Source organism: Toxorhynchites rutilus, chromosome 2 (genome assembly GCF_029784135.1).
Source record: "Toxorhynchites rutilus septentrionalis strain SRP chromosome 2, ASM2978413v1, whole genome shotgun sequence".
NCBI lineage: Eukaryota > Metazoa > Arthropoda > Insecta > Diptera > Culicidae > Toxorhynchites > Toxorhynchites rutilus.
Window position 1 is genome coordinate 11528665 of NC_073745.1, and position 14058 is coordinate 11542722.

Below are 14058 nucleotides of genomic sequence, written 5' to 3' on the forward strand. Positions count from 1 at the left end.
TGCTTGATGGGTGGAACGATATATCGAAATAAATGTTCAGCTCTATACATATGAAACGCTTCATAAGGTGAGAGCTGAATCGATCACCTATTGTAAGCGTATTGCTGCCTAATCATAATTATTTTAACACATTTTTGTTAATATTTGATTGTATTCGTTAGTTTTTCAATTATTAAGAATCTGGAGTTTATACTTGCATTCACATTTCTAGCGATATGATTTTATTCCACCAATCTAGTACGACCTTGTCCATAACAAATAATGGCAGTATGATCAGAGGGATGCAGGTTTGACAGATAGATTATGACAGATTATCGCGCGATATCGCTGCCATATCGCCATTGTAAAAAGCTGCACTGGAAAATATCGCGAGTGAGTATATCGCATGCGATTAAAAGCCTGCATTGTAAAGGAAGCATTATACGCGATATAATAGTTTGTAAATTCTTTGAAAACCACCCACAAATTTTTATTCACACGGAAGAAAGTAGCGAATTTAATCGATTTTCTTCAGTTCCAGCCTGATATATATATTTTTCTTTACAGCTCAAGTCGGCTTTGATTCGTAGCATCAAAAATTATGATGATGATGACCCACCTCATACCCATACAAAGGTTTGAACCTGTTTGAACATGCCGATTTATCTAATAGATAATATTTATGTTTAACACAAATTATGAGACCTGTATTATAAAACAAAAATCAAAGTGAACTCATTCTGTTGCAGGCATCAATTTCTATTAATCGAACATAATAAATAGGCAAACACTGTAAAAGAAAAACAATGGTCCTATCCGTATCGGCATTAAGGTGAAGGTGGAAGCTATCCACAAATGTCTGCCACAATGGCGCTCATTTCTTTCAGCTCCCTCCCTCACCCCTCGCCCGAAATTCAATAATTTTGCGAAACAGTGTGTAGAAAATGATTGTTTTCGCACACTTCCCATCAAGTAATATCAACCAAACTCTAATCGATTACTCAAAGTATAATAAATTTTCATCTGACATCGCACTGTATAGTTACAAACTCCGGAAAACTCGAGCTAGTGCTTCGAAAGTTAAATTTTTGTTTTTCAATTTTCCGCAATGGTTTTGGTTTGTATTGGTGAAAGCATCGTTCTTTATTCGACAATGATGCCAGTCAACATCATCAAAACAGCTATAAAACCGCTCAATAAAATGTTATTTCTGAGTCATAGCGTTTCATGTCATGAAAATCAATAGAATAAAATTGTGTTAATATCGATTCAATTATTATTATTTCTACGATTAATAGATATATAATGTAAGTTTCAGCAACTCTAACATTGGTGAAGAAAGTTGTATTGCAGAGCTCGGAACACTGCCACGGCTGACTATGCTTTCAAAAATAGTAAACGGAAAAGTATTACATTCAATCAAAATGACTCGGCCAACGAAGAGAAGAGTTAAGGCCCTCCAACGTGAATATGTGAAAACAATACGATCAACGAAGGATAATATTAAGGAATTATCAACATCGAGTTACTGTGCGGAAGAACTCGTTAATACCAAAAGAGCCCCAATTCGTATGTGTTATAAATTTACTCATGTTACGCTCGCGTATAATGAGAATTTTACTTCATATGCAAATACACCTTCTATCTTCTTCTTTCTTCTTCTTATATGGCACTAACGTTCCTAGAGGAACTCCGCCGTCTCAACGTAGTATTACTTGCGTCATTTTCATTAGTACTTAGTTGAGATTTCTATGCCAAATAACACGCCTTGAATGTATTCTGAGTGGCAAGCTCTAGAATACGCGTGACCACAGTGCAAGTCAGAGGAAATTTCTTTGAAGAAAAATTTCCCCGACCAGAACGGGAATCGAACCCGAACCCCCGGCATGTTAGGTTTTGACGCTAACCACTCGGCCACGGGAGCACAATACACCTTCTATACATATTTATAATACACCTTCTATACATATTTATATTTGCAATTGTTCATCGGAACACTTCGCTCATACATTTTACTTTAGTATTGAGTATTTACTCGTGTCAGTGAAGCGCCACACAGTCTAATAATAGTTCGTTTTTTAAACTGAGCTAGTTCCAAACTGACTCTGTAATAAAAAAAACGTTTTCAGTTTCACGAATGCGGTGGTTTGTTGTTGTGCGTTATATAGTCTGATTTGTTTATATTTGCGACGACAAAAGTACAGTGTCGACGTTTGGTGGCGATATTAGTGCTTGGGAGGTAAATTATTCTCTATCAGATCAGAAGGGCCAAGTGCAGTGTAAAAATATAAAAGTTTGAATGAAAATTTTTGCTTCATATTGTTTGAGTACCTAACACATGTAGTTCTGACACTCACTTAACCATTTGTCGATGCATTTCCTGCTTGTTCCACAAATAATTACTTTTATAATATAAAATCATCATCAGACACAGTTTTCGTTCAATATACTTTAGTAATTTCGAAAAAAACCTCTTATATCATCACATAAAATAAAAAAAACGATACGTTAAAGTAAATTTTCATTCATAATTTTGATATTGAAAGCATGTTTATTCCATCTGAATATACAACATTATTTTTACCTCCCAATGAAAGCACACGAAGCTTAATGTCGTCTACGCGAATATACTCTTCAAAATCCGAATCCGAATTGGATTACGATTCCAATAATACAAAAGCAGAAGCAACGGGTTCTCCATTTTCATAGTCTTTCCCCCTTATTCAACGCGGCGAGTGACGTGACACACCAGCTCGCTTCATTGTGGAAGCTACCTTTCTTTTCAACTTATTTTTAATACCCGAGTCGGTAATGTTGTCTTGTTTCCTTTCCGTATTACTCTTAAAGGCCAAGAGATCATTCAAAAATGAGCATGGGTTATGGAATATTCCGGAAATTAAGCAGGTAACTTCAACATAAAAAAATTAAATGAAAATGTGAAAAGAATAGATAAAGAAAAAAATTATGCTTAAATATTAACCACCGTAGCGTAGTTCTCATCATGATTTTTTTTTATTTCCTGATGGAATTTATTCTGAGATCAATGTAATGGGGGCGAAGACGAGGATTAAGAACCGAGGCGGAACCAAGCCGCCGAGGTGACGCAATCCGAGTTGGCCGCTGACCCACCGTCGGAAGCGGCGGCCTCTCGCGAGCAAAGTGTCGCATTCGGGTAGATGTCACATTCGGGTAATTGTTACATTCGGGTAATTGTCGCATTCTGGTAAATTTTACATTCGGGTAACTGTTGCATTCGGTTAATTGTTGCATTGGGGTAAATGTCGCATTCAAGTAAGTGTCAGTTCGAGTAGATGTTACATTCAGGTAGCTGTCGCATTCGGGTGAATGTCTTTCGGCTGAGTGGGTTTCGGGTAAATGTTACACAATCGTACTGAATATAGGCCTGAAATACGAAACAAGAAAATAGAAATATTTCTCCAATTGATTTTTCGCTGAGAATTTTTCGTATGAAATATTTCACGCAAAAATCAGCTGTTAAAAAAAAACAGTAGTAATATCTCCGTTGGAAGGCAGATAAACTTGTTTTGCTGAACATGTTATTTCATGTCTTCAACATTGGTTTATTTTGTAATTTTTGATTTTGAATCGTTTTGTAATATAAAATTCGGATGTAGTGACTGGAAATAGTCACTACAAAAAAATAGGTATTTACCTTTATCTTCTCTTCGTAGTACCAAGGACTTCTCAGCATTCGTCAGACTATTTCAGCAAATGAAGAAATCAATTTCATAATTGTATCAGAGACGAACCATTTTATAGCTGAATATAAGGACTGGAAGCTTGAAAGCTATTCGTGAATTTAAAACATTATGCAGCGATTAGAGAACAAGGATGCAGCTTGCATAGCCTTCCACGAGGCCACTTCTTGTATTGACGAATATTCCGCGGATCCATGTATCTACGAGGAAATTGATTTAGAGGAATCTATACATTTCAGTGAAGACAAAAATGATGAGGGAGCGAATCGACAAGCTGGAAAATTGTTGGAAATGGGATATTCAAGAAAAAATTCATCAACAAATTATCAATGCCGCATTTGTAACAAAAGCTTCAAAAAGTCGTCTACCTTTCGGGATCACCAAAATATACATACTAACCAAAAACCTTACTCTTGCAGTATGTGTTCACGACTTTTCTCATTCGAAACATCGCTGATTTCGCACCTTAAGCTACATAACAACATTAAGGACTATAAGTGCTCCTATTGTTCCAAGATGTTTGCCCGACGTCGGAACATGCTAAGCCATGAGAAGTTAATACATGTGAAGGAGAAACCATTCATGTGTTCAATCTGTGGTAAAACGTATACGGACAGCACATGCTTTAAGAAACATATCACAAATCATCAAAATCCACAACTGACTGAACGAGCACCAGCAGTACAGGCGCAGCAGCCTAAAAGTCGAAAAACCAAACCAGAAAAACCAATATTACCCACACGTAAAGAAGCCGTTGAAAAGAAACCGCGACAACGTCGCAACACTGGTCCTAAAAAACACAAATGTGATTTATGTGATAAAATGTTTGCTCGACGCCGTAACGTATCACATCATATGATATACACACATAATAATCTTAAACCTCATGAATGCCAATTTTGTGGGAAGAAGTATTCGGATATCACTTCATTCAAGCGTCATATACGTGCTCATACAGATCCTGTAGAGCTAAGAGCTCCGGCAAAATTCGAGGCAACAGACGAGTACCTCATCGAGGATAATGTTTTGGATGATTTCAACACCATCGAACTACAATCAGGGTCAACCGACGAGGCAATTACTTTTATTGTTATAACGGAAAGTTGAGGAAAAATAAAATAAGAAAATAATATCAAGCGTTTATTCTTAAACAATGTCTTTTGGTTTCCTCTGTAGCAAATTGGCTGGCCACAATCCATGCTTTACCAGCCACTCCTAAGATAACTTGACTTACATTTATCTCTCGTTGGAAAATAACTAAATGGTTCTCTGCCTTCAAGGAAAGACCCGGCTTCCACTTCACCACAGCACCGTCGCGAGGGATAATATAGTAAAGGTTGTCCCTCAGATCCAATTTTAGACCACTGGCTCGTCCAAGCAATCGACCAAGGTAATTTACCTTTGTTTTGAGGATCATTTTCTGTACCCCTTCTTCGGGAAAATTCAACTGGCGAATCGTTTTGATAGGTAGTGAAAACAATCGACCGGTCAAGCTGTCCGAAATGTACAGCTGGTTTTGATTGACAGCGACTTCGGACAGTGAGATTGGTTTGATAGGCGATAGATCCTTCCGTCTGTTAAGAATAAATCATGAAATTCTATGTTTTTCGAACAAATAACGATCATACTCGAATTTCATTTTCCCCACTGCGCGTTTGAAAAGAGAGAAAAACAACACATAATCGGTATCTTCCAGGGTGACGAAGGCGCGAGTATCCCCATCCATCGCTTGAATAGGATCAACCACTATCGAAAGAAGCACTCTGTTGGATGCACTGAAATCATACCGAATCTCCTTGCTTCCGGCAATAATAAGGCTGCGTATAATTAGCTTCGGATTGCAGTTTGCCGCTGTATCACCGCGATCTAGAATCCAGAGCCGAGCTACCGGATCCACATCGGTACCAATTACGCTCGTCAGCCCCTCGCAACTCTCGCTTAACTCGTTAGTATTTCCCGAGAGAATTCTAGGGCGAAGTCCTGGTTTATTTTCGGGCCAAGATGCTTCCACAAGGCTAGCTAGCGAACGAGTGTAAAATTATTCGACTGGAAGAACACAACCTGTTTCAACGAACCTACCGTTTACGCTGTCTATCGTGAGAAAGGCGCGTGATTTGTACAGCGACACGTGCTTCACTGAAAATTCATTTATACCGATGGTGGACAAATCCCAACCAAAGGTCGACGGAAATGAGAAGCAAATTGAGAACAGTATTGCGATAAAAGAATCCATCGATGCAGTTACTATTCTCACCGACTAAAATATGTATACTAAAATACGGCTGGTCTTGAGAAAGTTCACCTGACTTTGTTCGAGTACGCGATTACAGCCGGGGTAATGTTATGCTGAGTTGGTCATTTTTTTCTAGTGTTTACAACTCGGCGTGCCAGACTGGAGAATAAAACCCCACAGAAGGCTAGAGTTGTTTCTCAGTTGAATTATATCGCATTCCATCTTTCAACCGATGCAGAGAGTTATTTGAATTGATTCACTGGCTTCAGTGTCTGCAATGAAAATTGTTGCACCTTCCTAAAGATGTAGAAATCATGTTCCGATCATATTACTGAGCCGGCATTATCTTTGTTTTAGTTAGAGGCGAATGAGCAGAAAAGTTTAAAGCCTCTATAATTCAATAACAATACAACAATCATTCATTCATTCTTTGCTTGGGAATGGTTTCTAGCAAACCTTTATTAACCCTCCTGTACTCGCGTGCAAAATCGTAACACGTATACTCGCGCACGGTGTCACAGACCGAAAATTGAACTTCTTTGTATTGTTGCCATTGTGCATTTTTCAGGCTTTGTTGGCATTTATTTGAAGAAGAGGGTATGATTGAATGAAAAAACTCCAAAACATATGTTTTCTTCGTCTTTATTATGTTTTAATAGTCATATAATTCAGCTTCATCAAAATAGAGTAATTTTTGATACTCTAACACAAATAAAGAAATTCAAATTTTTCACTATTATTAATTAAAAGTAGACAACTGAATATAATTCATGGAAGTATGAAAAGCTATAAAATAGCATAAAAACGTATTAATCGATTGTGGTTTCATTGGAGTAAGAATCAGAAAATAGCATAACTGCATACTCGAAACAAACATATTTTTTACATTTCATGCAATTGTTGCGTGTTTTTCGGGTTTTTTTTATCGAAGAAAAGAATGTATAACGACCTTCTAGGTATTTACCAGATGATACAGGTTCTGGAATATAAAATTTGCATATCTCTAATATTCTTTGTCTCTGTTTTTTTGGTAAACTTAGAATTAATGTCTTTTTTTTAGATGGGGCATAAAAAGATGATATAAAAGGAATTTTAGGAACTTCCTTTTCTTTTTCTTGTTTTCTTGTGGATATTGTCCATTATAAAAAAGTATCCCCGAAACTGTAACTGTTAAAAATTACTATAAGCTACCGATTAGTTTATAGTTTACTGTTTACAATTCTTCCACAAGTGAAATTCTTTCACAAGTTTGTATATGTATGACCATTATATTTAGCGAATAACTATACGAAAGTCCAACATTTATATTTTTTTAACGTGAATCTAGCGACGAATATATCGACAAATAGTTAATATATGGATCCGTTCAATCCAGTTACAAAAGGCACTGAAATCAAATAAGAAGAGTCCGGTAATGATTATATTTAATAAATATTCCACGCCACTAACATTAATTTAAACATTTCATTCAACAATATAGAATATGAAAAAAGGCACTTGTCTAAAAAAGTTACTCCTATACTCGCGTCGGTGTGTCAGACCGAAAGTGTTAAAAAAGTGACACACGTCCCATTTGTAACAACACATGCGATACTCTAAACGATGTCGAACGACGAATAACGAAGCTAGAGAGAATCGCAAAGTCGTAGTGTTGATATTTTCTGAGAAATGAACGAATTATTGATTTCTCGGTCTGACAGACCAATGCGCCAGCAAAGGGTGTGTCACATCAAATTGCATCACGGAAAAAACGCTGTAGAAATTTAATTTTTTTTTTATTTAAAAATTGAGGAACTGATCGGAAGATCCTACGAGCAAACCTTTTTTATGAGAGACAAACAGTACTAAATCCTTGATAATGAGAAGGACTTTCTCTGTGAAGCTAGATTCCAGTATGGCAAATTTTTTTTCGTGCAATGAAATTTACCCATTATTTGTTTGCAAAACCAGTTTTTTTATCCCATTTGTTTATTTATTTAGGTTCATTAGCATTTTAGCTGTAACAGAGCCGGATTTTAATCGCGTACATGTTACATGTTTACGGTTTCTATAAATTGTAAATTAAAGTAGCCATTTAGGCGCAAGAATATTCTTTTTTTTCTTCCATTGTTCAGCAGACCGGACAGCGAAGACAGTTGATATGATCACTGTTGTGTTACTAATAGGACAACAGCCCGATGTTTCCTGCAGAGCAAAGCAGTTGTACGGATGAATCGATCGTTGATCGATATCCATCGCTGATGATTGTTGCGTGGACGTAGTTGTTTTATAATAACACGAGGATGGTCAATTGAGGGCCAGAGTAATGAACTTACGATCGATCGCTTAGTAAGCGAACGCGCAACCAATGTGGCTACGAAGACCCCCGACGGAAATCTAGCTTGGATACTAGAATTCTTGTACCCTTAGAAAAATCCTCGGTCGAAAACTACTAAATACATTTGGTAATGCAAAATTAGTAGAATGTACAAATTTTTTGTACATATTGTCAACAAACCCGCATCCCTACCAGAGTTTAGTATATTTTACTCGATAACATTAGTAAGCTTGGATATTGTCATATCTGAAAATTGGTGAGAAAAGCGCGTATTAACCATTTTCATTGTTCCCATAAGGCAATACGGAGGTATAATAAGGATATAATTCTGATACGTGCATTTTCGGCGAGAAAATGTAGCCGATATTGGGCTTCCGAATCATGGTTCTGCTTGACATATGTGTTTATTAGTACGGTCGAAAATGACTATAGATTGGTAGTATTTACCAAAAAAATCGTTATATTTACAATTATTTCTCTCAGTGTAGGTTTTGGTTACATTGAGATGGCCGTACACTGTTTGCCCGGAGGTCAAATATTTGATATTTTTTGACAGATAAGGTTTGATTTGATATTTGTACAAACACTATTTTGTTTGCCACTCTTCAATTTTAAACAGTAGTAAACAATATCAAACACCGAACATGGAAAAAATCAACTGAAATATCCAAGGTAACCTAACCATGTACCGACAGGTTCGAAGAACAAACTGAAAAAATATTTTAGGCATCCAATAATTGAATATTTGCTTGTCGTGTTTTGTGTAGAATATATTTGATCAGTACACGTTGACCAAATTTTATCTGTCAAAAAGAGTCAAATATTTGGCTTCGGTCAAACAGTGTATGAGCACCCTTATACTTATGACAGACATACAGCTGTACTTGCGTTGTACTTCGAAAATTGTATGTCTGTCACCATGTACAGCGCTAGAACCATGCAAGCAACTCGGTACAATCGCTGTACCTGTACCGACCTGTTTTACCGCTGTACATGGCTACAGTTGTACTGTGCTCAGCGCCATAGACGGTTAGTGGTGGGTAGCATGAACAAGCAGAATCAAATCACTTGATAAACGTTCTTTTCATTGACTTTCTTTTAAGTTAATAACTCAGATTGGAAACTTTTTTGTTGTGTTTGATAGTTTAGACACTAAATAAAAACCTTTTTCATTGAAATATGTGGTGGAAATTGGAAAAATATCTGATTGTCAGTTTGACATACGGTACAATGTACAACCAAAGTATGTCTGTCATGGTACGACGGTACCTGTACAACGCTGTACACGTACAACGCAAGTACAGCTGTATGTCTGTCCCTGGTATTACCTTTAAAAAACGCGCTCGAAGAAACATGCAGATTAATTTAATACCAGGGACAGAAATACAGCTGTACTTGCGTTGTACGTGTACAGCGTTGTACAGGTACCATCGTACCATGACAGACATACTTTGGTTGTACATTGTACCGTATGTCAAACTGACAATCAGATATTTTTCCAATTTCCACCACATATTTCAATGAAAAAGGTTTTTATTTAGTGTCTAAACTATCAAACACAACAAAAAAGTTTCCAATCTGAGTTATTAACTTAAAAGAATGTCAATGAAAAGAACGTTTATCAAGTGATTTGATTCTGCTTGTTCATGCTACCCACCACTAACCGTCTATGGCGCTGAGCACAGTACAACTGTAGCCATGTACAGCGGTAAAACAGGTCGGTACAGGTACAGCGATTGTACCGAGTTGCTTGCATGGTTTTAGCGCTGTACATGGTGACAGACATACAATTTTCGAAGTACAACGCAAGTACAGCTGTATGTCTGTCATAAGTATAAGGATGTACATTCTGTCAATTGAGGGGCTTAGAATGCAAGGGGTGTAAGTGACTTGATCGATTTCTCTTCATCGACTTTCTCTTAACTGCAAACACATTCCCAGCTTATTTGACAATGTGGCCGATAGGTCAGAACCTCAATTATCGGTTTCTATAGCAAAATCGAATTGGAACTTTTTTGTGCGCTGAATTATTCACTAAAGAAAAAGTTGATGAAGAGAAATCGAACAAATCATTTACACCCCTTGCATTCTAAGCCCCTCAATTATATACCGGGAATTTGTGATTTTAAAGAAAATGCTCTATTTATCATCTAAATTTATATTGTCGCCTTCAAAATAGGCCTCTTCTGAAGCTATACACTTTTTCCAATGAACAAACCAGTCATCGAAAATCTTCTTGTTTCTGTATTTGAGAATTTTCTGCAGTTCACTCAGTGAATTCGTTTTTATGTATTCAATGCTGTCAAAACGGGTTCCACGAAGCGGTAATTTGAGTTTCGAAAATAGTAAAAGTCACACTGGGGAGTACGGTCGCATTCGTGTCATTTTTGGTTGAAAATTCATTCATAATGATCGATAGATGAGTTGGTACATTATCGTTGTGCAAAATCCTAGTGTTGTCTTTCCATATATCTGATTGTTTGCGACGAATTTTCTCTCTCAAACGCCTTACAATGATGGTCAAACAAGACAATGATCCGTCCTCACAGATACCTGTTGGGAACACGAAGTATCTGTTATACGAGGGCAGTCCAATAAGTACTTCGCCTACAAAAAAAAACAAAAAAATTGGAAAAGTGGTTATTTCTCAACAAAGTCTCCTTTTAGCTCGATACACTTGACCCAGCGATGCTCCAACCTCTTTAATCCATCTGGAAAACACGTTTTGTCGAGGTCTGCAAAGTAGGCCTCCATGGCCTCCGTGACCTCCTCATTCGACTCAAATTTCTGCCCGGCGAGTGACTTTTGGAAACAAAAAAAGTTGCACGGGGCCAGATCTAGAGAACATGGTGGATGGGGCAGAAGTTCGTAGTGCGATTTAACCAATTTGGCCGTGGCGACGGCGGAATTTCAATTTTTTTCCATTTTTCTAAAATCCGCGGACACGCCCGCTTCCACACATGGTCCAAACAAAACTACGTTTTTTTGAAAAAAAAAAACGATCAAAACTACGAGTTTGATTCGGCTGAAATTTTGACAGTAGCCGTTTACGAGAATGTACTACACGATAAGTAACCTCTCTTGCGATACTTGCCCGATGGTGTAAGTATCGCAAGTGAGGTTACTTATCGTGAAGCTAAGTACTTATCGGACCGCCCTCGTATGCATTCGATTTATGTTTCTTCGGATCAAGAATTTAATTCCTCAACGCAGTCAGTCATTACACTTATGATCCCTCACTCCAGGTTCGAATTCTCATTTTCGGACCATTCTTATTGATTTCCTGCCAACATCAGTGACATCTGGCGGTGGGTGTAGGCATCTCCGGTTAAGCGCCATGTACCAAGTAGGATTGGGCGATCTCAGATCGACTCTTAGAAGATCGATGTTTTCCATTCCGATTTCCGATTTTTGGGATCTATCTTTTGTACTCGAGAAAATCGATAAAATTCATTTTTTTTACTTTCGATCTTTTCGATCTAAGAAAAACTTTTTGTAGATTTGTTTTTCAGCATACATCGATTTTTATTTCACCAAAGACCACTTTACATTTTTTTAAACATAATGTCAACATTTGGATCGCTTCATCTACGATTTATATCTGTATAAATGCTGACAGAGACAGAACTAACGACAACTATCGAGGGGATGAACTGTAACCAGTTGCGCGTAGAATCACTGAACCTGATGTTGACATCAATTTCAGGTTTTTCAGAACTGGCGCCAAAATCAAGAATCGGCTTCGACTAAATGACATATGTATGGCACGATTGACTTTTATGAGATTATTGTCAGTTGAGTTCTGGGCGGTATCGTTCTGTGGCTGTGGCCTCCATACTGAGGAACAAAACAAAATACTTTTGATGTTCGAATAGAAATATGAATATTCCTAGTTTAAAGAAAAGACGACATTCATATAGAATAAATCAAAAATAAGCTTTTAATTTTTCAAAGATTGATTTGGCAAAGATCGATTCGGCAAAGATCGATTCTCTGGTACCGATTTAATCAGTGGATCGATCTCTACGCCGTTTGGAAAATCGATTCGACAAGATTGATCTTTTAATAAAGATCGTCCAATCCTAGTACCAAGTCGTGGTGGTCCAAGTAAGGCGTGAAGCGGTGAAAATTCACGCACTTTCGCGCTTAGTTTTATCCCGACGCTCTTTTTTTTCAAATTCGCGAACTAAAACGCGTTAATTTCGTGTGTTTCATACGTTCACCTCCGCGAACAGTCACAAATAAAAGCGGTCCAAAACTGGTTCCCCGTAGGACACCACAGGTGGTAGTACAGGCAAACCTTTTTTTGTGCGGTAGATAGGGACCGCATAAAAAAAGTTTCCCCCAAGAAAATAACTCAAATCTACGCCATTCACCGTTCAATTTCCTTTTGTTTTCCTGCTTTGCGATGAGACACTTTGCCTTTTCGGTTGCGCGTGGCTGTTTTGTGCTTTTAGTTGCATGTCGAAACGTGTTGCTCTTAGAAATCAGGTCATGCAAAAACATAGAAAAACTTAGAGCATTTGATGATAGGAGGGGAATGATTTCAGAAGTGGATAATTGAGACGCAAATATGCTTTTTTCGTACTGAAATGCATATATACCATCGAAGAAAAACTAAATAGACGATAACTTCGTCAAATATGCTTCTTTTCATATACCGCACAAAAAAAATCGCACAAAAAAAAACCGCACAAGAACAAAAAACCGCACAAAAACAGGTTTTACTATAAAAGGCGATGAAATCCATGTTATGTACCAATGCAATGGAAACCAACACACCAATCCGGGTCTCACAGGGTTTTTCAAATTAAACTCTCACGCGAAAAAAACGAATAGCTCTTTATAAAAAAAAAATCGCCCCGTCGAAGGTAACACTGCATTCCCCATTTCGGGACGATAATATTCGGCTACTCGTTCAGTCTAATCGGATGGTTTTTAGTGTTAAGATGTACAATTTACAAGAGCGTGTATTTTTGGTGAAATCGTATTACTCGAGCAACCGAAGCCTTAATGAAACTTTCTCCTCTTATGGTAAGAATTTCAACATTTCTCGTCGTCGATTACTTCTTCAAGGGGTACGTGAAAGACCGTCGCTATGTTAATAAGCCACAAAATTTGGAGGAACTTAGAGAAGAAATAACTCGGATTTTCAATACCATCGAAGTCGTAATGTTAGGGGCTGTCCACATACCACGTGGACAACTCTAGGGGGTAGGGGGTAGAAAAATGTTCACGCTCGTCCACGGAGAGGGGGAGGGGGTACAGACTTAATCCACGTGGACAGGAAGAACAAATATATCTTTTAAATACAATCACCAATACATTCAAAATTAAATAAAATCTGTTACATTTTTAAGAATTTCAAAACTCTCCGTATTTATCAATAAACGGAATGAGCCATCTGAGAGTGCAGCTCAGTCAAACGTTCATTTTTTCCCAAATCGTTGAACTTTTTCAGTGGCATCTATATTCTCATGTAAACTTCCTTTGATCGAACTTTCATAGTTACGGAGTATGCATAGGCGCCCATAGCCCAAAACTATAAAAATTAAACGATTCCAAGGGATTGAGATTGAAATTTCATGGTATGCGTAAATGGTTTTTCATGAGATATAACTTTCTATACATGTTGCTTTATATCGAGAATAGTTATTCTTAGGATAATAATGTCTGTATAGTTTTTCATACAGAATTGCGTGCAAAATGAATACAGTTGTAAAATATTCGAATTAATGGAATCAAGTATCTTTTAGGAGTAACGAAGAAACTTAAAATTTTGTGTTTTAATGGGTTTTTACTAATTTTCC

At 37.3% G+C, this 14058-nt stretch overlaps 2 protein-coding genes across 4 annotated transcripts; one reads left to right on the plus strand and one right to left on the minus strand.

Annotated features, from left to right (window-relative positions):
• Positions 1 to 3478: 3478 nt before the first annotated feature.
• Positions 3479 to 4831, plus strand: LOC129767998 (zinc finger protein 300-like). 3 transcript variants are annotated; one of them, XM_055769341.1, is made up of 2 exons: positions 3479 to 4057; positions 4118 to 4831. In XM_055769341.1, the coding sequence occupies exons 1-2, from the start codon at positions 3810 to 3812 to the stop codon at positions 4803 to 4805; spliced, it is 936 nt and encodes a 311-aa protein (XP_055625316.1). In that variant the 5' UTR covers positions 3479 to 3809; the 3' UTR covers positions 4806 to 4831. The 3 variants fall into 3 exon arrangements, with proteins under 3 accessions (XP_055625316.1, XP_055625313.1, XP_055625315.1); XM_055769338.1 differs by having other exon boundaries at positions 3479 to 3644; positions 3709 to 4831; XM_055769340.1 differs by having other exon boundaries at positions 3521 to 3567; positions 3672 to 4831.
• LOC129765538 (uncharacterized) lies at positions 4831 to 6078 on the minus strand. The gene is made up of 3 exons (XM_055765941.1): positions 5778 to 6078; positions 5327 to 5717; positions 4831 to 5272 (listed from the first exon to the last, which is right to left on the minus strand). The coding sequence occupies exons 1-3, from the start codon at positions 5929 to 5931 to the stop codon at positions 4831 to 4833; spliced, it is 987 nt and encodes a 328-aa protein (XP_055621916.1). The 5' UTR covers positions 5932 to 6078.
• Between the last annotated feature and the right edge of the window lie 7980 nt (positions 6079 to 14058).